The following is a 23,738-nucleotide window of genomic DNA, read 5'->3' as shown; positions in this document are numbered from 1 at the left end:
TCAGCTCCCTTTATGGGAGACAGTGCCCGCATCATAAAAGAGCAAAGAGAAGTGGCTGCTGGGGAAGTATCCACATACTCTTCCCTCGTTATATATATTTATTGAGCATCTAATCTGCTCTACTTCAGTCAGAACAGTTTCTCTTTTATATAATAGTCTTCTTCTCTGTCTCTTATCATACTTGCAAAAAGTTTGTCCATTTCTCTGGTATTTTCAAAGAACCAGCTTTAGGTTTTATTGACTAGCTCTGTTTGATTTTATATTTCATCCATTTCTGCTTTTACCTTTCTTAATTTCTTACATTTTTTCTTTGGTTTATTTCACGGGCTTTTTCTAGTTTCTTGAGTGGTAACCTTATTTTGCTCAATTTCAAAATCTTCTCTTTTTGGTACTCTCAATATATTTAAGCATTTTAAGGCTATCATCCTGCCCCAAGTGTGGCTTTGATCATATCCCACAGTTTCTATACATAATATTTTCACTGTCATTTGATTTTGGTTGGTGTTTTGCATTTTAATTGCCTCTATAATCCAAGTATTACTTAAATGTAAGAATTTTTTTTTTCAACAGTGTGTAGAAAGTTGGTGGTGGTGGGAGAAGAGGGCTATAGCTTTTGAATTGATATCTGCTTTTATTGCATTGTGATTTAAATTAATATATTAAAAATGTTTAAAAAATAATATATTGATATACCATGTAAGCTTGCATTTGAAGAAAGGGCCCTGAGGCTAATTAAATGTTTGGAAAACTCTAGTCTATCCTAGGTCTTCCCTGGTGGCTCAGATGGTAAAGAATCTGCCTGTAATGCAGGAGACCTGGGTTTGATCCCTGGGTGGGAAGATTCTCCTGGAGAAGAAAATGGCAATCCACTCCAGTAGTGTTAAGCCCACACCTTTTTACTGGTGGACAAATAGAGGGTCTAGTGAATCCATAGCAAATGAAGGACTCTAGGCCAGATTTCAGACCCCTCATTCTGGGTGCCTTTCACCACTCATCATCTCAGTTCAACATGGCCATCCCCAGAAAGGCTCTGTCTTGAAAGTTTCTGAGAAATCGCTCTACTGAGTTTTTCCATCCCTGCCCAAACCTCTCTTTCCACCCTGAGCCTGGAGTCTGCTGTCATACTTCTGTTTAATACCAGGTCTCACTATAGTGGGTCATCTTAGGTGGGTGGGGCTTGTGGCTCAGACCCTAGTGAGAGGGGTCAGAAGACACTCGCCCTCTGGTTCCCACTCTCCCCTGCTCTCCACCCCTCAACCCCACCCCTGCCCCGTTTGCATTCATTTATTCATAGGGGCTTTTCTGGTGTGTGTAGAGGAGGAGGGAGATATTTTTAGGATTCTGCAGGTGATGCTTGAGAGATACATGGAGTGGGGGTGGGGGAATCCCAGGACAGTGGAGGGTGCAAAAGGGCATCTTTGATTAAATCGATGTAGGCCAGAAGGTGCTGGAACTCTTGTTGAGAAATTTGGTCATTCTTTGTCCTGTGCACAAATAGCTTTGCGTCAGACTCCAGGTTATGGAGGGAGGTGCAGTGTGGGGGGTGGTGGCATGTCCCACAGCCACAGGAGAGGCACTCTTTCAGCCACTGGAAAGCAGGACCCTCAGAAATAACCTGGGGTGTTGTGGGAAGGGCCTGAGGCTGTGACATGAAGCAGTGGGGGCTTGGAGCCCTGAGTTTTGGGCATCCTTGTGCATGCATGTAGCCAGACCGAGATCATCTTGGGTGGGAAGGGAAGCAAGTGTGGCCACCAGGAATGACAAGGGTGGCAGCGGTGGAAGGAGAGGCTGACACAGGCGTTGTTAACCAGGATGTTTATAGCCTCTGTGGCTCTCCGACAGCTCGGTGAAGGAGTAGGGCCATGTTGGCTCTAACTCTAGGGTGAAAGCAGAGACCAGAGGACCATGGTCCGGCATCCTTGCTGGAAGCGAGTGGTCCTCTGCTCCAGGGGAGGAGACAAGGAGAGTGACGTGAAGAGCTCGTCTCTCTGGAGGTCTCCAGGTCCACAGTGCTACTCCAGGACTGTGGGGGAAGGACGGGGCACAGGGGTGGAGGAAGCCATCAGGGGAGGCGGGGGACCAGGTCCCCGGTGCCCCCATTCCTCCTGCGCCCCTGCCCGACCCTGGCCTCCCGGCGGCCCCACCCGCCCCATGCTCAGCCTGCGCCAGGTTCAGATTCAGGAAGGTGTGGCGTTGGTCCTTGTGCGAGGAAGGAAGGTTGACTGTGAGAAGAGAGACAGGGTGAAAAGGAGTTCTGAAGTTTCATCAAGGGGTGACCTGCTGTCATGGACCAGCATTCTCCCCCCAACACTGACACAGAAAACTAGGTTTTGATGAGTGAGTGGATGAAGGAGGGTGCTAGGGGTGTCTGGAAGTGATTGGGTACTTGATCCTGGGCACGTCAAGTCTTAGGGAGGGGGGTCAGAGTCCTTGACTCAGGGACATGTCTTCTGAGACTGCCAGGTCTGATGTGGGAGGCAAGGCTCCAGGCACATGGCCTCTCAGATCTCTGAGGATGCTCGGTCTGATGGGAGAGACATGGTCCCTGCCTCTAGGAGCTCCTGGTCTGATGGAGGAGACATGGTCCCTACCCCTGGGAGCTCCCAGTCTGATGGAGGAGACATGGTCCCTATCCTTGGGAGCTCCCAGTCTGATGGAGGAGACAAGGTCCTTCCTCTGGGAGCTCCCAGTCTGATGGAGGAGACACGGTCCTTCCTCTGGGAACTCCCAGTCTGATGGAGGAGACATGGTCCCTACCCCTGGGAGCTCCCAGTCTGATGGAGGAGACAAGGTCCTTCCTCCGGGAACTCCCAGTCTGATGGAGGAGACATGGTCCCTACCCCTGGGAGCTCCCAGTCTGATGGAGGAGACAAGGTCCTTCCTCTGGGAACTCCCAGTCTGATGGAGGAGACATGGTCCTTCCTCTGGGAGCTCCAAGTCTGATGGGGAGACACGGTCCCCAACATCTGGAAGCTCCCAGTCTGATGGAGGAGATATTTTTCCTGACTTCCGGGAGCTCCCAGTCTGACTGGGAGTTATGGTCCCCAACATCTGGAAATTCCCAGTCTGATGGAAGAGACATTATTTCTGACCACTTGGAATTTCCGGTCTGCAGAGGAAACACAATTCCCACTACCTAGGGGTCTCCATCCTGATGGAGAAGATCGTCCTTATTTCAGCTTGAAAAAGAAATGTACCCTCTGAGGGTAGAAATTCTGTTCTCTTATTGTAACACAAAGCATGAAACACGATCCGCATTGTCTAAGATGACAGTCTGAAGAGGGAGGCATGGATCCACCCTCACTCTACACCGCTAGTCTGATGGGAGGAGTGCAGCCCGAGGGTAGCGGCAGTGTCTCCTGTATTTTATGTCCCAGGAAAAAGGGTACCTTATCCTCAGTCTACACCCTGTATTTTGAAACCTTTGGTCTGGTGTGCTTCTTACAGAAGAGAGAAGGCATGGAAGTCCCATTGAGTGCCCCCAGTCCGATGGAGGAAGCCAGTCTGCCCCAGTCTATCGGTTTTGACAGACGAGGCAGGAGCTCCATCTGGGGAGGCTCAAGTCAGCTGGAGGAGGCAGAGTTCCCCCTCCCCACTTTTGGGAGCCCTTTTCTGAAAAGAGCCACCCCTCCCCGTCCCCTCCTGCGCACTCACGGGCCACCTGCAGCTCCACTTCCAGCGTCTCCGTCTTGCCCTGCAGCGTGACGGTCTTGAGTGTGTAGCGGCCAGCATCCGTGAGGTTCAGCTTCTGCACCAGCAGTGAGCAGTTGGGGAAGCCCACCTCCCGGCCTGTGTGCGCGGGGCCTGCGATCCAGTTCCCGGAAGGAAGCTGGCTGAGAAGCCGGTTGGGCTCGGAGGCAGGCCCGCGGTACCAGGCGTAGACCAGCAGGTCCTTGGGGTAGCCCTGGACGGTCAGCGTCACGTCCTGGCCCTCCATCGGTCGGGTCGGCACCGGAACGATGGTCATGACGACCGCGGCCGCTGGGGAGACAGCGAGGGCGGGTGGGTCAGCTGGGCTTGCATGGGTCACAGCGCCCCCCGCCCACCCCCAGCCCGCTCATCTATGCCTCTCCCAACTGACTGACCCTCCCCGTGCCGGGGTGCCAGAAGGGAGACAGAGGAAGGAGGTGGTGATTTGTGTGGCAGTGGAGGCAGATTTTGTGTCTCAACAATGCCTGCCCGCCAGGGAGCTGCGTTTTCCCTCATCAGTTTGGGAGACCCCCATGCGTGGGGGCTGTCTCACTCCCCTTAGACTAGGAATTTCTAGTCCTTGGGGGACTATCTCTCCCCATTAAACTGGAAGACCCTAGGGGGCTGAGTCATGTCTCCTCCATCAGATTGGAAATTGTTAAAAGTCCAGGGGCTGCGTACCCCCCATCAGATTGGAAATTCTCAGATTATGGGGGCCGTGTCTCCCCCATTAGATCGTTGGGAACTATGTACTCCAGGTGTTGTCTTTTCTGTGAGCTTGCAAGACCTCAGAATAGGGGGAGCTATAGTTCCCCATTAAGATGGAAAGATTCCACAGGGTGGGAGGCCATGTCTCCTCCATCAGATTGGAAATTCCAATTTATTATTGGGCTGGGTCTTTCCAGTCAGCTGGGGACCCCAGAAGTTGAATGGGGGGGCGGCATGCCTATCCCATCACACTGGAAATTCCTAGAAAGTGGTGGGCCTGTACTCCCCCATCAGATTGGGAGTACCCTCAAAGGTGGAAACTGTGTTTCCCCCATCAGACTAGGAATTCTCAAAAAAAAAAAAAAAAAAAAAAAATAAAGCCATGTCTCTTTAAGACCCTGTCTCCCCCATCAGAATACAAAATCTCCTTAAGTGTCCCCTGTGTCTCCTCCATCTGATTAGAAGTCATGTCATCTTCATCACTGCTCGGGTGGCGTGTGAGGCATTGCTTCTTCTCTCTGACTGGCAGCTCTTGAATAGGGAGGCCATGCTTCCCTATTTCAAGACCATCTCTCCAAGGGCAGAGACCATGTCTCCTCCATCAGACCAGGTGGGGCCAGAGTGCTGGCTCCCTTTCCTCTGTCTCCCCCCTTGGTACTTGCCACAGGGTGGCCGACAGCTCAGGAGGCCCTTGGGGGCCGCTGTACCCACTCCCTGCAGAAACCTGCACACCTTGGACACCCCCATCTTGACCTGCAGAGACAGGGCTCTGGGCAGTGCCTCAGGTCATCTGGTCCACCCCCCTGGGTCTTACCAAGACCAGCTGCCAAGGCCCCCCGTAGGGTGGGGCGGGAGGAACACTTACCTCTGGGCATGCCATTTCTGCTTTGGGTGAAAGAGATTCCACCCTTTGGATGAGACCCAGCCTGTTAGTAGGAGGGAGGCACGAGGGAGGGAAGGATTGTTCCCACTGTCCCCGGGGGATGGTGGCCACTTGGGAAGGAACCAAGGCGGAATGAATGAGGCCCTCAGGTTCAAAGCCACCATCCCCAGGGGATGAGCAGATGTCCCCTGAGGATCCTGATGGCTCTGAGAACACCAGCTGTGTCCGTGCTACCCCCACCGCCAGGTTGTTTAAGGACAGAGGCAAGACAGTGCCTCTCTCGCTGTGTTTTTCCATTTGCCAATGAATGGCTGTAATTTCCCCGGGAGTGCGGCTGCCTGTGGCGGGTGTGCGCATGCGCATACCAGCATCCGCGCCAGATAACTGAATAATTGAGTTGGCTGCGGGGAGGTTCAGCTGTTTCTGGGGCAGGGAGGGGGTTCCAGCCTACAGCTGCTGTGACAGACTGAATTTAAAACAGGGGCATTCATGTCAAGGGACATCGAATGTTTTTCCACTCTACCGCTGCACGGTTTGGGACATGTGGCCCGTTTCTGGCTTTGCCACCCCTCAAGGAAGAGAGTCTGATATGTTGATTTTTTTTTTCCGGGGGTGGGGTGGTGTGTGATAAGGCACAGACTGCCTTCCCTTTGTCACCTGGGGATGAAGAGGGTCCACCTGAAATGCCACTTGGTCCCTTGGCCAATGAATGGGGTGAGCATCTCTCCCTTTCCCATCATGGCAGCAGAATGGTGGGTGGGGCAGCCAAAGCTGGGGTCCAAGTGGGCCTCCAAGGGGAGGGGGCGGTGGCCAGGCTCGGGGGAGACTCACCAGAGAGTTTGACCACCACTGAGGCAGATCCAGAGAGCAGGGTCTTGGGGTTCTTAGCAATACACGTGTACGTGCCCTCCTGGGCGGCCGTCATGCCACTGATGTTCAGGTGGTCTTGGTCGTTCCGTAAGGCCCGCCCGTTGAAGGCCCACACGTACTCGGGCTCCGGGCAGGACCGGGACACACACCACAGCGTGAGGGAGGTGTTGAAGTCGACTCTGATGGTGCAGCCTGTGCGGGCGGTGGAGTCCTGGAGTATGGCCACGCGTTCTGGGCCGACTGTGAGGGCAGGAGGGAGAGAAACAGGGCAGTGGAGGGAGAGGGCCGTCGGCGTGGGCACCCGCCCGGCTGGAGGGGCCCCTGGGAAAACCTGCAGGAAAAAAGTGCTCTGGCCTTTGCAAATCCCACACGCATCTCTAACTTGCTCTAAGATCTTGACAATCACTTTCCCTCTCAGGGGATTTCAGTTGTCTTTTCTGTAGAAAGATGATGTTGGAGCAGACAACACTGCAAGATGTTTTTGACATCTATGGGTTCATCAAGGGAAAAAAAAGATCTCAATGATTGGTTTCCAATAAGCCATTCTAAGAATCTAGAATTCTAGGGTTCCAAAAGCAGGGGTTTCTATGTTCTAGGAGGCTAAGAGTCTAGAAATCTATGTTTCTAAGATTCTAGGGTTGGGCAGCTCTAAGTTTTTAGAATTAGAGTCTAAGAATCTCTGCCTCTAGAGTTTCTGGGGTTCTCGGCGTCTAGAACCCAGAGCTTCTCAAACGCAGAATTCCCTGGTTGTAGGATTCTAGGTTCTAAGTTTTTCTACATCGCCATCCGTCGAGTACCTGAGTGATTCTTTCCTCTGGGCTGTTGTTGCCGTTCAGTCGCTCAGTCATGTTGACTCTTTTGTAGCCCCCCAGGCCCCTCTGTCCATGGGGTTTCCCAGGCAAGAACACTGGAGTGGGTTGCCATTCCCTTCTCCAGGGGATCTTCCCCGCCCAGGGATCGAACCTGCATCTCCTGCATTGGCAGGTGCATTCTTTACCACTGAGCCACCTGGGAAGCCCTTTCTCTGAATGCCACATGGTGTATCTGCTGCCCCTGGGGATGACTCCATACTTTGGTTATGTTTTTAATTTTATTTCTCCTCCCATTCCACCATTCATGTCCCCTCTCCCCTTTGAAAACAACCAGTCCCGGAGGTATTGATTCAAAGGGAAAGATGATTCAATTTCAAACGTGGTCTTCTCATCCTTTGGAAATGGGTCAAGTGCATTTTGAGGGGACTCTGGTTTCTAAGCCCAGCTGGCCTACTGACTCACTGTGTGCCCTCGGGCGCCCTCTCCTGGCCTCAGTTTCCCCATCTATGAGGCTGGGGGCTGGGCTGGGAGGACTCACAGTACACGGTCAGGTTGACGGGCTCGCTGCGGCTGACACTGACAGGGTTCCAGACCTCACACTGGTAGGCGCCGGCCTCCTCCCTGCGGACGCCATGCCGGGTCAGCACCCGGCCGTCGGGGGACAGGCCAAGGCGCACGGCGATGGGCAAGGTGTCGCCGTTGAAGAACCAGCGGACCTCAGCGGGGCTGGGGCTGCTGCACATCAGGTGTAGGGTGTCCCGGCGCTCCACCAAGGCCGTGCGGTTGGCCATGACCACGGGCTGGGCCAGGATCTCTGTGGGGCAAGAGACAGAGGGGGAGGGGGCCGGGCACTGCCTGCTCCCAGGGTCTCCCCCTCCCCAGGCAGGGGGCATGGCTGGATCCCAGCAGTACCCCTGAAACCCCAGCCAGAGGGGCAAAGAACAGGATGAGAGGCAGGTTTAATCCTGGAAGCCATCTGGGAGGAGGTGAGCATTTTAATATTATTTTAGGACTTTTTCTTTTTTTTTTTTGATGGGTTTAACATTTTTTAGTTTTTTTTTTTTTTTTTTAAGAAGGATTGGGAAGGAGCTGAGAAAGCCCAGCTAGGGTAGAGGGGGCTCTGGGGGGTGTCTCACCATAGACCTGCATGTGTCCGTAGCCCACCTCCGTCTGAAATTGCCTGTTGAGAGTCTGCAGGATGTAGGTGCCCGAGTGCCCAGGCAGGGCGCCCTGGATGTCCAGGCCACCGTCGGGGCGCACAGCCTCCCGCCCCGTGTGGGCTGGGCCGGGGGTCTCATCGCCTGTGCTTACGATGTAGCTGGCTACCAGGTAAGACAGGCTGAGTGTGGGCCCCGCGTACCAGTTGTAGGCCAGCAGTTCTCCCGAAAGCCCTTGGACAGCCAGAGTGACGTTGTCGCCTTCGGCTGGCTGGGCAGGCTCGGGGGTGATAATGATTTCAGCCCCCGCACTCAGGAACGCAGCTGAAAACGAGCCAGAAGGGTGGGGTGAGGCGGGCTTGACCGCTTCCCACATTTGATGGGGGAGGACACATGGGCTCCTGGCACATGTGTTCCTTCCATATAGTAAGTGCTCAATAACTGTCTGCCGGGTGCTAACAGGGGTCTCAGTCCTGGGGCGGGGGGTGGGGGCTGTGATCTGAGGACCGGATTTGATGGGCTGTGCTAAGGATCTAGCATAGACCTTGCTATAGCAAGCTCACAGCACCCACTCAGCCTGTGGGACCCAGGATGAGACCCAGAGGGTTCTCCCCAGCCATAAGGGTCATCAGGCCTCCACTTACAAGGTTAAGCTGCCTCATCCAGCCCCCCTGGGAACCCCGGCTCCTGGTTGGGTGCCCTTCCTTTGCTGCCCCAGGCTCAATCACAGCAGAAAGTAGGGCTGTGATTAATCCACTCCACCCCTTGTGTTCTCAACCCGGGAGATAAGCCCCAAACCCGACTAGCTGGTCGGGTCTGCCTGGGATGGAATTGCATGTGGCTGCCTGGATCAGGAAGCTGCGGCGGTTCTCACGTAAGAAGTGCTTACATGTCTGGCCTAGTTTCTGGTGCTTTCCATGCTGATGGAGCCTGGCTATGAGCAAGGGCTCTGGATCTAGCACTCAGCCCTGTCGTTTTCTGGCTGTGTGACCCTGACCAGCGACTTCACCTCTCTGAACCTCAGGCTTCCAGTCTATGGAGTGGGGGTCATGGGTAGGGTGGTTATGAATACACAAAAAGCATATAGGACAACACCCAGTAGATGGTAGTAAATGCTGCTGGGGATGACCTTCAAATGACCCCAGGAGTTAGACCCATTTCATAGATGAGGAAACTGAGGATGAGAAGAGGAAAGCAACTGCCCAAACCACATCCTGAGGGAGGGGCTGAACTGTTGATTACAAGTCACACTAGTTAAGGCTTCTGTAGCTCAGTAAGGGTTTGTTGCATGAATGAGGCACAGCAGTGGCTCCCTAACCCTACCTTACACCCCGGTTTTAGAAATCTCCAAAGTCACCTCAAAAATCTCTTTGGGTGACAGTCCCCAGCCTGCCCTACACTGGTGATTCTTGGAGAAGCAAATCGTGCCTGCATGAAGCAGAGCTGTCGCCCCCACCTGCTGGGTTTCTGGCTTATACCTTCCCTCCCCAGGCTCCCCTCCCTTCCCTAAGACCGTGGGGGCTAAGGCTCTAGGGGTGCTGTTCTTGCTCACCACTGAGAAGGAGCCATCTGCTTCGGGTCAGCACCATCTTTCACCCCAAAGCCGGCTCTTGGAGACAACGGCGTTGGCGGCCTGGCGCTCCGAGGCCCTTCCTGGTTGGGGTTTGGCTCCGTCTGGCGCTGGACCTGGGAGGGTTCGGTGATTTGGAGCTGGGGGAGATCACCTGAATTTGGAGGGATCGAGTCACCGAGGATCTGGGGCCCCGTTTGAGTACCAGAGCGGGTGTGGTAGGCACGAGCCAGGGGCCACGACCTGGTCAGGCCTCCTGGGGCGCTGCCTGACCTTCTTTGTGCCGAGGGCCTGGGTTTGGTACCAGGAGAGGAACCAGGTCACCAGGGAGGCGGGAGGAGGGCCAGGGGAAGATTTTAGGGCAGTTCTTACCCATGGTGCAGGCCCACTTGTGGGGGACACCAAGGGATAAAACCCATCCACAGTGACTGCTGTTTTCCCAGGCCCAAAGCTGTGGGTGATCCTCAGGTTTCATCTCAGTGGCTGCCCTGTGGTGTGATCACTGTCAGAGCCTCTGCGGGCAGATGGGGAAACTGAGGCATGTGGTAAGGACTCTGACTTGCCCAACTTCCTGCAGGCAGGGGGTTCTGAACTCTGCTGTTTCTGAGCCCACACAGAAGGGAAGGAGGCTAGTGACTGCATCCTTTCTCTGGGGCTCTGTTTTTTGTTTGTTTTTTATTTTTTGTTTGTTTTTTATACGTATTTATTTATTTCACTGCACTGGTTCTCAGATGCGGCACATGGAATCTTTTTTTTTTTTTTTTTGGCACATGGAATCTTTAATCTTCGTTGTGGGAGGCAGGATCTTTAGTGGTGGCATATTGTCCAAGTTCTCTGACCAGTGATTGACTGGGCCCCCTGCATTGGAAGTGTGGGATCTTAACCACTGGAAGTTCCAGGGGCTGTGTTTCTTGTTGGTTTCCTACTTGGGGCTGAGCAATCCACATTCTCTCTCTTCTTCCCTTGAAGCCTTGTTCTTTCTGTCTGTGAAATAGGCATATGCGAACACTTTGGGGCCAGAGAGAGTCCAGTCTTGACCTTGGCTCTACACGTTCTGGAAGTGGGGCTGGAAGCAGCCTCTTCCCGAGTCTCTGTTGACTGCTCTGAACACCAGGGCTGTGTAGACTAATCAGGGTTGCTGAGCAGTTAGTGAGATGCCATGTATCAGGAACTTAGCGCCTGGCAGAGTTGGGTCCCAAACATAAGGGGTGGTTGGTGTTATTGGACCTAGTTCCGCTGTTCCTAGTTTTCATGACGACAGGCAAGTTATGGAGCCCACTGGGCCTCAGTTTCCTCATCTGTAAAATGGGAGCGATGATAATACCCACGTCGTGGGCTGTTGGAAGGATGAAATGAATGAACTTGTGTGAAGTACTTACCATGATGCCTGGCACAGAGCGGAGGCTCAACAAAAAATCACTCAGGGACGTCCCTGGTGGTGCAGGGGCTAAGACTCCATGCTCCCAATGTAGGGGGCCCAAGTTTGATCCCTGGTGAGGGAACTAGATCCCACATGCTGTAACTGAGACCCGGTCCAGCCAAATAAACAAATAAAAATTATTTTTTAAAAAAGAAATTGCTTATTCATTCATCCTACAAATATTTAATCAGCATTGTTGGTCTGCCAAGCACGGTCCTAGGGGCTAGTAGGTAGGATCCCTGCCATTGTGGGGCTGAGATTTGTGGGATAAACAAACCAAACATAAAATCTATCCCATGTCGGATGGAGATAAGTGCTATGGGGAAAAAATCAATCCAGGAAGGGGGCTGGCAATTTTGGAATTGGGGCCAGAGGTGGTGGCGGGGGGGGGGGGGCAAGGGGGCTGTCTCTGGGAAGGTGATGCTTGGTAGAGGCCGTGGGGGGACGGAGTGGGGGTGGGAAGCACCCCCCACTCCCCAGTCAAGTAGTTCTTGACAAATGTGTTATCAGTATCTCCGTGGTGTCTGGGTCCTGGTGTCTCTGAGGCTCTAGCATCCTGCTTCTGGGCTGGGGGCCACAGCTGAGGCTCACCTGTCCTGATTTGCTCCTCCAGCACTGTGTCCTGAGCTGCCCTGGAAGGGCGGGGCTCTGACGTGGGGGACAGCGTGAGCTGAGAGGGGTGGGTGCAGCCAGGTGAGTTGTGGGTGACCTGGCATGGTCTGCTTCCCCCATCCCTCCTGTGACCTCAACTCACCCTTCTCTGTCCTAGCCCAGCCCTCTCCCCTGAGCCCCAGGAACCTCATCCAGGGGCTCAGGATATCATTCAGGATGCTTCCCCCCTCCACCTCCCCGGATGTCTCTGGGCACCTCTCGCTCACCCTGTCCCAAACTGACCTCGAGATCTTCCCCTAGACCTGCTCCTCCTCCCCACCCTCTTATCAGAGATGGCGCCACCGCCTACCGTCACTGGGACATAGACGGGGCCTTGTCCCTGATTCTAATCTACCCTTCCTCACCGCCCCCCCCCCCCCCCGCCCCCGCATACCACTCTATCATGCCTGCTTCTTAAATGCCCTGTGCATCTTTGTCTCTCTCCTTGTGGCTCCTGCCTTAGTCCAGGTCTCCCCAGCCTGCACTGGCCCCTCATCTGGCTTCCCCTCCCCAACTCCTCCCTGGTCTCTGACCCTGGTTTGGCTCCCTCTCAGTGCCCAGAACCTGCCATGGCTCCTCAGTGCCCTCAGGAGAAAGCCCAGCTTGTCACTGTGGCCCCGCGTGGCCTGGCCCCTGCCTGCTTGAACACCCATTCCTTCTGGGAACTCTGCTCCAGTTATTCTGCCTCACTTGTGCTCTCTCCACCCAGCACATCCCTGCTTCCCCCTGCTGTATTTCATTGCCTATTCAACAACTCCCCCTCCTCCTCCAGGAAGCCCTCCTGGACTCCCAGACTTCATGAGGTGCACCCCTCATCCCCAGTCAGTCCCAGCCCTGACCACCTTGGGTCTTCACTGTCAGGGGGTAGGTCTGTTTCTTCAAAGTGACTGAGTCGTGGGAGGGCAGGACCAGGGCTGCTGTGATGTGGGCATCACTGTGTCCCCAGCAGAGGATCAGATGATGGAGCAGAGGCTGAGAGAGTGTTTGTGAAACTGGACACCAGGGACGGATGACACAGAGGAGTCTCCAGGGAGGTCTGGGTTTCTGGGGATTTGCCATCTGGCTGAGTAGCGAGAAGAGGCTTTGGCTCTGAGAATCTTGAGGACAGATCCTGGCTTTTGTCCAGACTCCACCATGGCTCCCTACCACCCTCAGCAACACACAGACCCTCCTCTCTCTGTGGTCCTTGCACTTCCTAATTCATTCCCAGCTCCATCTCCCCAGCCTCCCCGGCCTGGTGCTCCCAGACATGAGCCTGGATTTTTGGTCCCATTGAGTGCTGTGGTTTCTTGAGCACCTACTATGTGCCAGGCCCAGATCTAGGCAGAAAGTAAACCTGGCCATTCTGGGCAGGGGCCTTTGCCTGTCTGACAAGTGGGTGGTAGGTGATCATGACACTGACCTCTCTGGGGTTTCTCTGGGGGTAAGGGAGAGCAGGTGCATGGAGGGCTCAGTGCTGTGCCTACTCCAGGGTGGGCATTGGGTACTCAGGGGCCATCATCCATTCACCTTTCAACAAACATTTATTGAGCATCTACTAGGTGCCGGGCACTGTGCTAGGTTCTGGGTTACAGCTACGAATAAGACTGGAAAAATCCCTGCCCCATAGATCTGACCTTTTGTTGGGGTGATAGTCAGCTGACAAATAAATAGATGTAATATATCAGGTGGAGATAATGTGATGGAGAAGAAGAAAGCAGGAGAGGGGATGGAGGTGTCTGGGGCACTGGTTTATGTAGGGTCAAGAGAAGATGTTTTAGGAGGTGACATCAGAGTAGAGACTCAATGAGGGAAAATCGACTCTGGGGGATTCTGGGGGGAAAGCATTCCAGGCAGACAGAAGAGCAAGTGCAAAGGCCCTGAGGCAGCAGTATTTTGGTGAGTGGGAGGCTGGTGTGGCTGGGGCACAGTGAGCGGAGGGGGCAGAGAGGGAACACGGCGGATCCTGCAGGGCCCTGTGGGCCACAGGAGGACTTTGGCTTTCACTCTGAGATTGAGCCCTGGGAGAGATGTGAGTGGAGAAGGCATGGGAGCTGACTTAGGTGTTACTAGGATCTCTGGCCGCGTGTGGGGCACAGACTGTGGGAGGTGACAGCAGGTGATGGGAGGCAGTGGGTGACTGCAGAAGTCTAGACATGCTGTCCAGGGTGGTGGTGGTTGTTCGGTCACTCAGTTGTGTCTGACTCTTTGTGACCCCATGAACCACAGCACAACAGGCTTACCTATTCTTCACCAGCTCCCAGAGTTTGCTGAAACTCATGTCCATTGAGTCGGTGATGCCATCCAACCATCTCATCCAGTGTGATAGTCACTGCGATGAGCTTATCCGAGTTTAGATGAGCTGTGAGTGAAACGTACACACCGAAGAGGTGATCGTCTTGTGATGTACGGAGTATTGAGTCATTATGTTGTGCACCTGAAACTAACAGTGTTGTGGGTCAATCACACTTCAACTAAAAGAAAAGACACATAATCACAGTATCCTAATAGGTCCTGCAGTGAACAATATTTACATTGTCATTATAATGGTGCAAACACTAATTATTGATATAATTAAAAGCATGGGCTTCTTAGGTGGCACAGTGGTAAAGAATCTGCCTGCAATGTAGGAGACATGGGTTCCGTTCCTGGGTCGAGAAGATCCCCTGGAGAAGGAAATGGCAGCCTGCTCCAGTAATTCTTGCTTGGAAAACCCCATGGACAGAAGAGCCTGGCAGGCTACAGTTCATGGGGTTGCAAAGAATCAGACACGACTGAGCATGCAGGCGTGCATGCATGCATGATAAAATTTTGAAGAGAGGATGAGGAAGGAGAGGTGGAGGTATTAAACCTTCATGTCTTATAACATCTATAACTTTAAAGTTATTTTCCTCTTTCTTATTGTATTTATAGGTGACAGGTTTAACTAAACCTGTTGTGACAATCATTTCACAAAATATGTAAATCAAACCATCTTGCGGTGCACCTTAAACAGTGATATATTCAGCTTTTTCTTTCCTTTTTCTTTTTGGCCACGCTGCGTGGCTTGAGGGATCTTAGTTTCCCGACCAGGGACTGAACCCGGGCCCTCTCTAGTGAGAGCATGAAGACCATGAGGGGACTCCCTATATCAATTTTTTCTTAATAAAACTGAAAAAAATTAAAAAAAACCCTGAAAGTAAAAAGGAAGAAAAAAGCCCACAAAATATTGAAGATTTCTTCCAGACACATACACAAAGAATGCAAAATCTATTGTTCACTTTTTATATTGAGTCCGTGTTTAAATGATGGGTGCTAGTGATAAAGAACCCACCTGCCAATGCAGGAGACATAAGAGACCTGGGTTTGATCCCTGGGTCAGGAAGATCCCCTGGAGGTGGGTATGGCAACCCACTCCAGTATTCTTGCCTGAAGAATCCCATGAACAGAGGAGGCTGGCGGGCTACAGTCGGTGGGGTCACACAGAGTTGAACACTACTGAAGAGACTTAGCAGCATGTTGAAATGATAACATTTTGCCTATGTTGGGCTTCCCTAGTGGCTCAGATGGCTGACATAGATTTGGTTCACCTGTTTCTTTTTATTATTCTTCATGTGATACTAAAACATTTTAAAGTGTATGCATGGCTGGCCCACGGAGGGGAGAAGTGGTTGGGTCACTGATATATTTTACTAACGATTTATGCATTATTTTGACATTATTGGCTTTACCTATTGTCTCAGCCAGCATCACCCTCCCTCCCTGAAAACTCATTTTGCAGAATGAGGAAACTGAGGCTCAGACCTTAGCTTTGGGAAATTGAAGTGGACAAGTCTTAATCTTCTCTGCAGCTGGGGACAATGTTCTCTGACCTTATTTTGTCAACTCTGTCCCCTGACCCCAGCCTTCTTATCTCACCAGCCACGTCATTAGTGCCCTAGGGAGCTGGGGGGGACCTGGGGCCTCCTCCCTTCTGCCTCCTCTCCGAAACTCCACCCATGACTGACAACATTTCTAAGATGGAACCCACGGCTGCGGCTCTCGGGACAGGACACTTGCCCTGTCCCTTTGGCTGGAGCGCTCACTCTGGGAGCTACTGGCTTAGCCAGGCTGAAGCAGGTTTCTGGATGCCTCTTTTCTGTTCCCCTTATCTCTCCAGGGCGAGGCTGAGGGTGCTGTAATATTTACTCATGGATCTAACTTCAGGGTGTGGCTTCCTGTGCCGGCTTGGCAAGGTCTGGGCTTGGTCTTGGGGAGGCTGTTGCTGGGGAGAAAAAACTCCACGTCCCCTTAATTCCTCACCCTCGGAAGAACATCCAGGCTACTTGTGCATGGACGGTGGTGGACAGTGGATTGGAGGGGCCAGCCTCAGACCTTCGCCTTGGCTGTTCCCGTTGCCTGGATACCTGTCTCGCTCCCTGCCCCCATCCCAGTCTCACCTTATTCACCTGGGTTTTTCCAGGTCATTCAATCATTGAACAAATATTTATCGAACACTGACTGCCTGCCAGGCTGGCTGGGGAGACAGACAACAGCCCTCTCCTTGTGGGGCTAAATCCTATTGGAGGGAGAAGGGTTATAATGGAAAGACTGATAGAGAATATCATGTCAAGTGGAGATAAGTGTTATAAAAATATGAGATAGGGCCAGAGGATCGGGAGTGGCAGGGGTTGCTCTCTTGGTAGGGAGGTCAGGGAGAGTCTTTCTAGGAGGTGATGTTTGAGCTGAGACCTGAAGGAGGAGACCAAGGAAGACTGTGACTATCTAGGGGAGCTGTGTTTTTGGCAGAAGTCTTGGACTTCCCAGGTGACTCAATGGTAAAGAATCCCCCTGCCAATACTGGAGACTCAAGAGACTCGGGTTGGATCCCTGGGTTGGGAATATCCTCTGGAGAAGGAAATGGCAACCCACTCCAGTATTCTTGCCTGAGGGAAATCTCAGGGACAGAGGAGCCTGGCAGGCTACAGTCCATGGGGTCGCAAAAGAGTGGGACATGACTTAGTGACTAAATAACAATGGGCAAGTGCAAAGGCCCTGAGGCAGCAAGGGCCAGGATGAGTGTGAGGAAGGCAAGGAGATGGGTTGTGGCTGGGAAGTGAGAGAGGACAGTGGGAGGAGCTGGTTATAGAAGAGGGGGGTACTTCTCTGGTGGGTCAGTGGTTAAGACTCTGCACTTCCACTGCAAGGGGAACAAGTTCAACACCTGGTTGGAGAACCAGGATCCCTAACTAAAATCCCACATGCCGCGTGGCACAGCCAAGAAAAAAGTTAAAAAAGGAGCAGGGGATCCAGAACAGGGTGCTTTGGACAGAAGATGGCCTATTATAGATGAATCACGTGATGGTAAAGTTGAACTTGGGATAAGAGCCAATGAGGAACAGAGTGAGTGAAGTGAATGAAAGTTGCTCAGTCGTGTCCGACTCTGTGACCCCGTTGACTGTAGCCCACCAGGCTCTCCTCTGTCCATGGGATTCTCCAGGCAAGAGTACTGGAGTGGGTTGCCATTCCCTTGTCCAGGAACAGAAGGGAAGGTTTAGGTGTAGGGTGAGGGGCCACAGGGGGCCAGGTTGGCACGTGTGAGGGGCTGGGTTTTTCTGGAATGCGGTTGAGGCCTGGAAGTGAAGGGCAGAATTAGGGAGGTGGGAGGGGAGCAGAGAGAGTGCCGGGGTTCTCTGGGGACCCCAAAAGGGCAGGAAGGTCCTGGGAGGGGCAACCTGGCTAAGTGTCCTTACTCTCTGGGCCTCATTTTTCCCCATCAAGAATATTTGAAGGGGCTGGACTTGGATTTTGAGTTATGGTTAAAAGCAATTTAAAAGCTTTGGAAAACCTCAGATTTTACGTGCTAATCCAAAGCAGAGGGCAGAACAATGCCCTTCCCCCAAGCTCAGGCCAATCTTGTTTCCTGTCCCTACTCATGTCCTTCTCCCACTTGATTTTGAAAGCAAATTCCAGCCACGGTATTGTTTTTAGTCATACTTCAGTCTGTATCTCTAAACGGTTCAGTTCAGTTCAGCTCAGTTGCTCAGTCTTGTCTAACTCTTTGTGACCCCATGGACTGCAGCACTCCAGGCGTCCCTGTCCATCACCAACTCCTGGAGTTTACTGAAAGTCATGCCCATTCAGTTGGAGATGCCATCCAACCACCTCATCCTCTGTTGTCCCCTTCTCCTGCTTTCAATCTTTCCCAGCACCACAGTCTTTTCAAAAGGTAAGGACTCATTAAAAAAACATACTTGCAATGTCATTATTTCACCTAAAAAGTGAAAACAAAACCAACAGTGAACAATTCCTTAGTGTCTTCATATACCCAATGTGTCCAAATTTCCAGTCACTTCCTGAACATCATAATCTCTTTGCCAGCTTCATTGGGGGCCGGGGGTGGGGGTGGGGGTGGGGGCGGTCATACTTTCCATCCCATAATATTCACCTTGGAATATTCGTCCCATAATGTTCATAATATGCGGCCATTCCCCAAATATAGTTTTAGAACCCTTTCATCACCCCTCAAGGGTTTCCCTGTGCCAAGATCCAAAAATGGTTCAATATTTTGAAGTGTTTGCTTCCCTTCAGGTGTGTTTGCGTCCATTCAGTGGAATGCTTTCCTCAGATGAAACCATCTGTGGAACCCCAGTGCATCCAGCAGATAAAAGTACCTTGGGGCTCGACTCAGCCCCTTTCCCGAGTAGAGGATCAAGCCTGCACCCCCATCAAAGGTGGAGGGTGGTGAAGGGGCGTCCACACCTCTGAGGCCAGGCTACTCGCACCATCTGACCCCGGCCGACTCTTTCAGAGTGCAGTGCCCTTTTGCATACAAAGGGGTTGAATTTGGGAGAGAAGGGTTTTCCCCATGAATCATTATCATTCTTGGTCATGGCCCAGCGCACTTCCTTCCCCACGAAGCCACTTCCTCGTCTGTAAAACAAGGAGCCACCGGCCTGAGAATCTAGAGGTGACCGTGGACTCATGGGAAGTAGGTGGTGGTGGTGGGCAGCGACCCCTAGTGGACAGAGATGGGGCTGAGCGAGCCAAGGCGCCTCGGGGCTCCCAGTCCCAGCCAAGGACACTGGTCTCTTCCTAACCGGGCCAAAAACTGGGCCGGTGCCTGAAATTCCACCATCAGCGATACCTCCTTCGGATTAAGCATTGCCCTCTGCTTGGACACACAGATCCCAGCATTTGAGTGGGTGTGGGTTACATCCTGGTCCCTCCTCCTTTCAGACTGGAACTGTGCAGAGGATAAAGCTTGGAGTTAGAAAGTCTTTGGTTCCATTCCCAGTGTGTCCCTTTATAGCCTGTGTGACCTGACCTTTTTCTTTTTTGGCCACACAACGGGTCATGTGGAATCTTAAAGGTTCCCCAACCAGGGATTGAACCCATGCCCCCTGCAGTGGAAGCTTGGAGTCCTAAGCACTAGGCCTCCAGGGAAGTCCCTTACTTGACCTTTCTTAGCCTCTGTTTCTGCATCTGTGAAATAGGAGGAATCATAGTACTTGCCTCATGAAACTGTTTTGAGGATAAAATAAAGAAGTAAAGCACTTATTGCATGGCGTTTGGTAAATGCTCGTGAAACATTTATTATTAATTATTATTACATTGGCTTCCATATTTCCTCCCCCACTACACTTTGAGCTCCCTGAGAGTGGGGGTTAGTCCAGTTTATCTTCCTGTCTCTGGTGCTCAGTTGAGTTCACGAGACAGAGTTTGATATATAGTAATTGCTCAATAAATATTTGTCAATGAATGAATGGAGATGCTGGACACAGGAAGAAGAGATACAGATAATGAGAATTCACGCAGGTTCACTTATTCCACACGCATTCCTGGAGCCCTTACCCTGTGCCCCATGCTGGGTGGTGCTGGGACTCATCGGGTGACCCTGACTGTGTTCTCTGGGGAACTTACAGTCCAACAGGGAGATAAATCTATCTCCAGACAGTGATGATGACCTAGCATGGGCAGGGCTGTGGTGGACAGGCACTCAGAATGGGAGATCAGACCCAGATTGGGAGTCAGGGAGGACTTCCTGGAGGAAGAGGCATCAGAGCCAAGATTGGAGGATGAATAAATGTGTGCAGTGGGGGTGATGTGGCTACAGGCATACTCCAGGCAGAGGGAAGAGAATGCCTTCTTCAAGGTTCTTGAAGAGTTTCAGTCCCTCAGATCACAGACCACGGGGTTGGGGGGAGGGGCAGAAGTCTGAGAGGTAAGACTGAGGGGCCCCCAGGAGGCAGACCCGGCAGATAGTTGAAAACTGTGGTGACTGTAGAGAGGAGGGAAGGCCTAGCTCAGGACACTAGGGAGCAGGGTCCGCGGCCTGCCTCAGTGAGACCGAGGGAGGGAGGCGCCCATGTATCGGGGTCTGGGCAGCCGTGTGGACTCCATGGGCGCCCAGAGGGTCAAGGAAAGGGGCCGAGGCTGGAGGCAAGTGGACGCGCGGCACCACGCCGCCCGGCATTGGCCGGTGGGTCTGCGCGGCCCTCTGCTGCCCCCTGCTGGCTCCGCTTTGACTCGCGCCCTGCCTGCAAGTCTTCGCAACCAGGATGGGTCCAGCAAGCCCAAACCCAACAAGTGACAAAGAAGATATGACCTGGGCAGCCATGCTGCAGGGTGCACTGCCATTCACTGTCCCCGATCTACCACCACCGACCTGCATCTCCAGCTGCCTTCCCCTGCTGACACGCTGAACTAAACTCAAGACTGGCCTCCCAAGCCCTCCCCTTTTCTTTCTTTAAAAACCGTGTTATTGAGATGTAACGCACATGCCAAGTTTTTAGCGTGTTCCTAGAGTTGTACAACCATCACCACAATCAACCTTACAACATTTCCATCACTCCCAAAAGAAACCCTGTCTCCATTAGCAGTCATTCCCCATTCTCTCTCCCTCCCAGCCCCCTGCCCAATACTAATCTGTTTTCTGTCTCTCTGGATTTGCCTGTTCTGGATACTTCATTCGAGTGCAGTCACATACTGGGTGGTCTTTGGTGTCTGGCTTCTTTCACTTAGCATGGTGTTGTCAAGTTTCCTCCACGCTATAGTGTGGATCAGTATTTCATTCCATGTATTTACTTATTTATGGTTTTGCTGGGTCTTTCTTGTTGCTGCACGGGCTTGTCTCTAGTTGCTGCGAGTAGGGGCTCCTCTCTAGTTGCAGTGCTCAGCCTTCTCACTGTGAGGGCTTCTCTTGTTGCAGAGCATGGGCTTCAGTAGTTGTGGTGCACAGACTTAGTCACCCCTTGGTATGTTGGATGTTCCCGGATCAGGGATCGAACTTGTGTCTCCTGCATTGGCAGGCAGATTCTTTACCACTGAGCCACCAGGGAAGCTCCTATTTCATTCCTCTCCGGGTAGATCACAGTATGCTTACTCATTCATCTGCTGATAGCCAGTTGGGTTGTTTTAATTTCCAGCTGTTATGAATAACACTACTATGAACATTTGTGAACACGTTTCTGTGGGGATGTATGTCTTCATTTCTTGTAAACCTTGCCCTCTTGCAGCTTGGATGACACCACTGTTCCCTACCCCTCAGTGGCAAACCAGGCACCTGGGCACTCTGGTACCCTGGCTTCCTCGGTGTCCGTTTCCTTCTCCCTCATAGCCCCTCTCCCTCATTCCCCTCAGACATTACCTTCAGTGCTGCTTGCTGTCAGCTCTCTGAGGGCAGGGGTCTCTGTATGTGTTGTTCACAGGTGTCTCCTCAGAGCCTAGAACCGCTGCACACAGCGGGTGATCAATTAATGTTTGTTGAATAGATGAACGGACACATTGTTGACAACACCCTTCTCCTTCATCCACCACATCTAATCCAGGATAAAATTATATAATATCAATATTTCATTCTAAATATCTTTCAGCTCTGTGCACTTCTTCCCCAGCCACCCCCTCCATCCTGGTCTAGCACTTGCTGAATGAATGGATGAGTCACTGAATGAATAGATGGAGGAGGGCAGACCTGCCTGAGAATTTCTTTCCAGAAAGTATAGTGGGTGAGAACGTGGGCTCTGACATGAATCCTGATGGTGTATTGACTGGGCTGTTCACATATATTTTGATTCTCCAAATTCTGGGTATGAGGGCTTCCCTGGAGGCTCAGCGGTAAGAGAATCCACCTGCCAATGCAGGAGCCACAGGAGACACAGGTTTGATTCCTGGGTTGGGAAGATCCCTTGGAGGAGGGCGTGGCAACCACTCCAGTATTCTTGCCTAGAGAATCTCATGGACAGAGGAGCCTGGCGGGCTACAGTCCAAGGGATGCAAAAAGCTGAACACAACTGAAGTGACTTAGCATGCACACATGCACGTATTCTGGGTATGGGCTTCCTTGGTGGCTCAGTGGCTAAGGCTCTGCACTCTCAATGCAGGAGCTCAAGTTTGAGCCCTGGTCAGGGAACTCAAGCCCACATGCTGCAACTAAAGATCCTTCATGCCACAATGAGGATAAAAAACCCCACGTGCTACAACTAAGACCTGGTGCAGCCAAATAAATAAATAATGTTAAAAAACAAAGGAGAGAGAGAAACGAACCTCTTGACATTCTAAGCCATGGGACGTGTGGGGTTGCTTGTTACTGCAGCATAACCCAGCCCATCCTGATGCATCATTGGTCTTTCCTTATGCTTGATGTGTGACCTTGAGGCAGTCACTCCACCTCTCCATCAACAAAATGGGAATACGATAGTCCCAGCCTCCCAAAGCTGTTCTGAGAACTTAGATTCAAATAGGGAGAGGCATAGTCAGCAGTTGCAGCTTAGGCACCCCTCGGCATGTGGAATCTTCCCCCATCAGGGATGGAACCTGTGTCCCTGTGTTGACAGGCAGATTCTTAATCACTGGACCACCAGGAAAGTCCAGTTATCATTATATTTAAATAAATAAGGCTTCATTGTGGTGGAGGAAGAAGGAATGGTGCCCATTTCCTAGGAACCTATATTCCTCTGCTATAATGGCCATGACAAAATACCACAGACCTGATGGCTTCAACAACAGTTATTTTCTCACAATTCTGGAGACTGGAAGTCCAACATCAAGGTGTCAGCAGACTTGGCTTCTTCTGAGCCTTCCTTCTTTGGCTTGCGAATGACCACCTCATGATGATTTCATGTGTTGTTTTTCTTCTCCATGCGTGTGCATCCCTAGTGTCTCCTCCTCTTCTTTTAATTATATTTTTACTTTAAATTTTTATTTATTTATTTCTGGCTGCACTGCACAGCTTGTGGGATCTAGTTCCCCAACCAGGGATTGAACCTAGGCTTTTCACAGTGAGAGTAAGGAGTCCTAATCCCTGGACCACCAGGGAATACTCTCTTCCTCTTCTTGTAAGGACACTAATTGTACTGGATTACAGCCCTATCCCCTGACCTCATTTAAACTTTCAGTTAAGTTCAGTCCAGTCACTCAGTCGTGTCTGACTCTTTGCGACCCCATGGACTGCAGCATGCCAGGCTTCCCTGTTCATCACCAGCTCCCAGAGCTTGCTCAAACTCAAGGCCATTGAGTTGGTGATGCCATCCAACCATCTCATCCTCTGTCGTCCCCTTCTCCTCCTCCCTTCAATCTTTCCCAGCATCAGGGTCTTTTCCAATGAGTCAGTTCTCCACATCAGGTGGCCAAAGTATTGAAGCTTCAGCTTCAGCATTAGTCCTTCCAATGAATATTCAGGACTGATTTCCTTTAGGACTGACTGGTTTGATCTCCTTGCAGTCCAAGGGACTCTCAAGAGTCTTAATCATCTCTTTAAAGGTCCTACTCCAAAAAGAGTCACATGGGGGATTAGGGTTTCAACATGAATTTGGGGGGAACACAATTTATTGTAGAACAAAGCTGGTACCAAGGCAGTTAGAAGGCATGCAGTCAGCCTCAGAGAACTTACTCTTGAAAGTACTGCCATCGTGGATGTGGGTGTTGTTTCAATTAGGATTTACAGGGAGCTGGGTGTAACAGAATCCCTAAGTAATGCAAGGGTCATTCTTCCACCTACCACACAGTCTTTGTTTCTCGGCTCCCAGAGGAAAAGCCAATC

General features: G+C 51.9%; 1 protein-coding gene across 1 annotated transcript; it reads right to left on the bottom strand.

The window, feature by feature from the left end:
* Nucleotides 1-1,841: 1,841 nt before the first annotated feature.
* Nucleotides 1,842-9,709, bottom strand: CEACAM16 (CEA cell adhesion molecule 16, tectorial membrane component). Its single transcript, XM_061135834.1, has 6 exons — nt 9,673-9,709; nt 8,100-8,444; nt 7,502-7,777; nt 6,113-6,391; nt 3,655-3,981; nt 1,842-2,023 (listed from the first exon to the last, which is right to left on the bottom strand). Exons 1-6 carry the CDS (start codon nt 9,707-9,709, stop codon nt 2,013-2,015), a joined length of 1,275 nt encoding a protein of 424 aa, XP_060991817.1. The 3' UTR covers nt 1,842-2,012.
* Nucleotides 9,710-23,738: the final 14,029 nt, after the last annotated feature.

The sequence above is a fragment of the Dama dama genome, chromosome 4, assembly GCF_033118175.1.
Source record: "Dama dama isolate Ldn47 chromosome 4, ASM3311817v1, whole genome shotgun sequence".
NCBI classification, from domain to species: Eukaryota; Metazoa; Chordata; class Mammalia; order Artiodactyla; family Cervidae; genus Dama; species Dama dama.
Note: the sequence above shows the minus strand (reverse complement) of the source record. Positions and strands in the feature narration are given on the sequence as shown.

Bases quoted from the DNA above. Each gene is read 5' to 3' on its own strand.
- CEACAM16 (XM_061135834.1), bottom strand. From the start codon at position 9,709: ATGGTGCTGACCCGAAGCAGATGGCTCCTTCTCAGTG. The intron at 8,445-9,672 runs GTGAGCAAGAAC...GCTCGTTTTCAG, and splicing joins CAGATGGCTCCTTCTCAGTG to CTGCGTTCCTGAGTGCGGGG. The intron at 3,982-6,112 runs GTGAGTCTCCCC...CTGTCTCCCCAG, and splicing joins AGTGGTGGTCAAACTCTCTG to CGGCCGCGGTCGTCATGACC.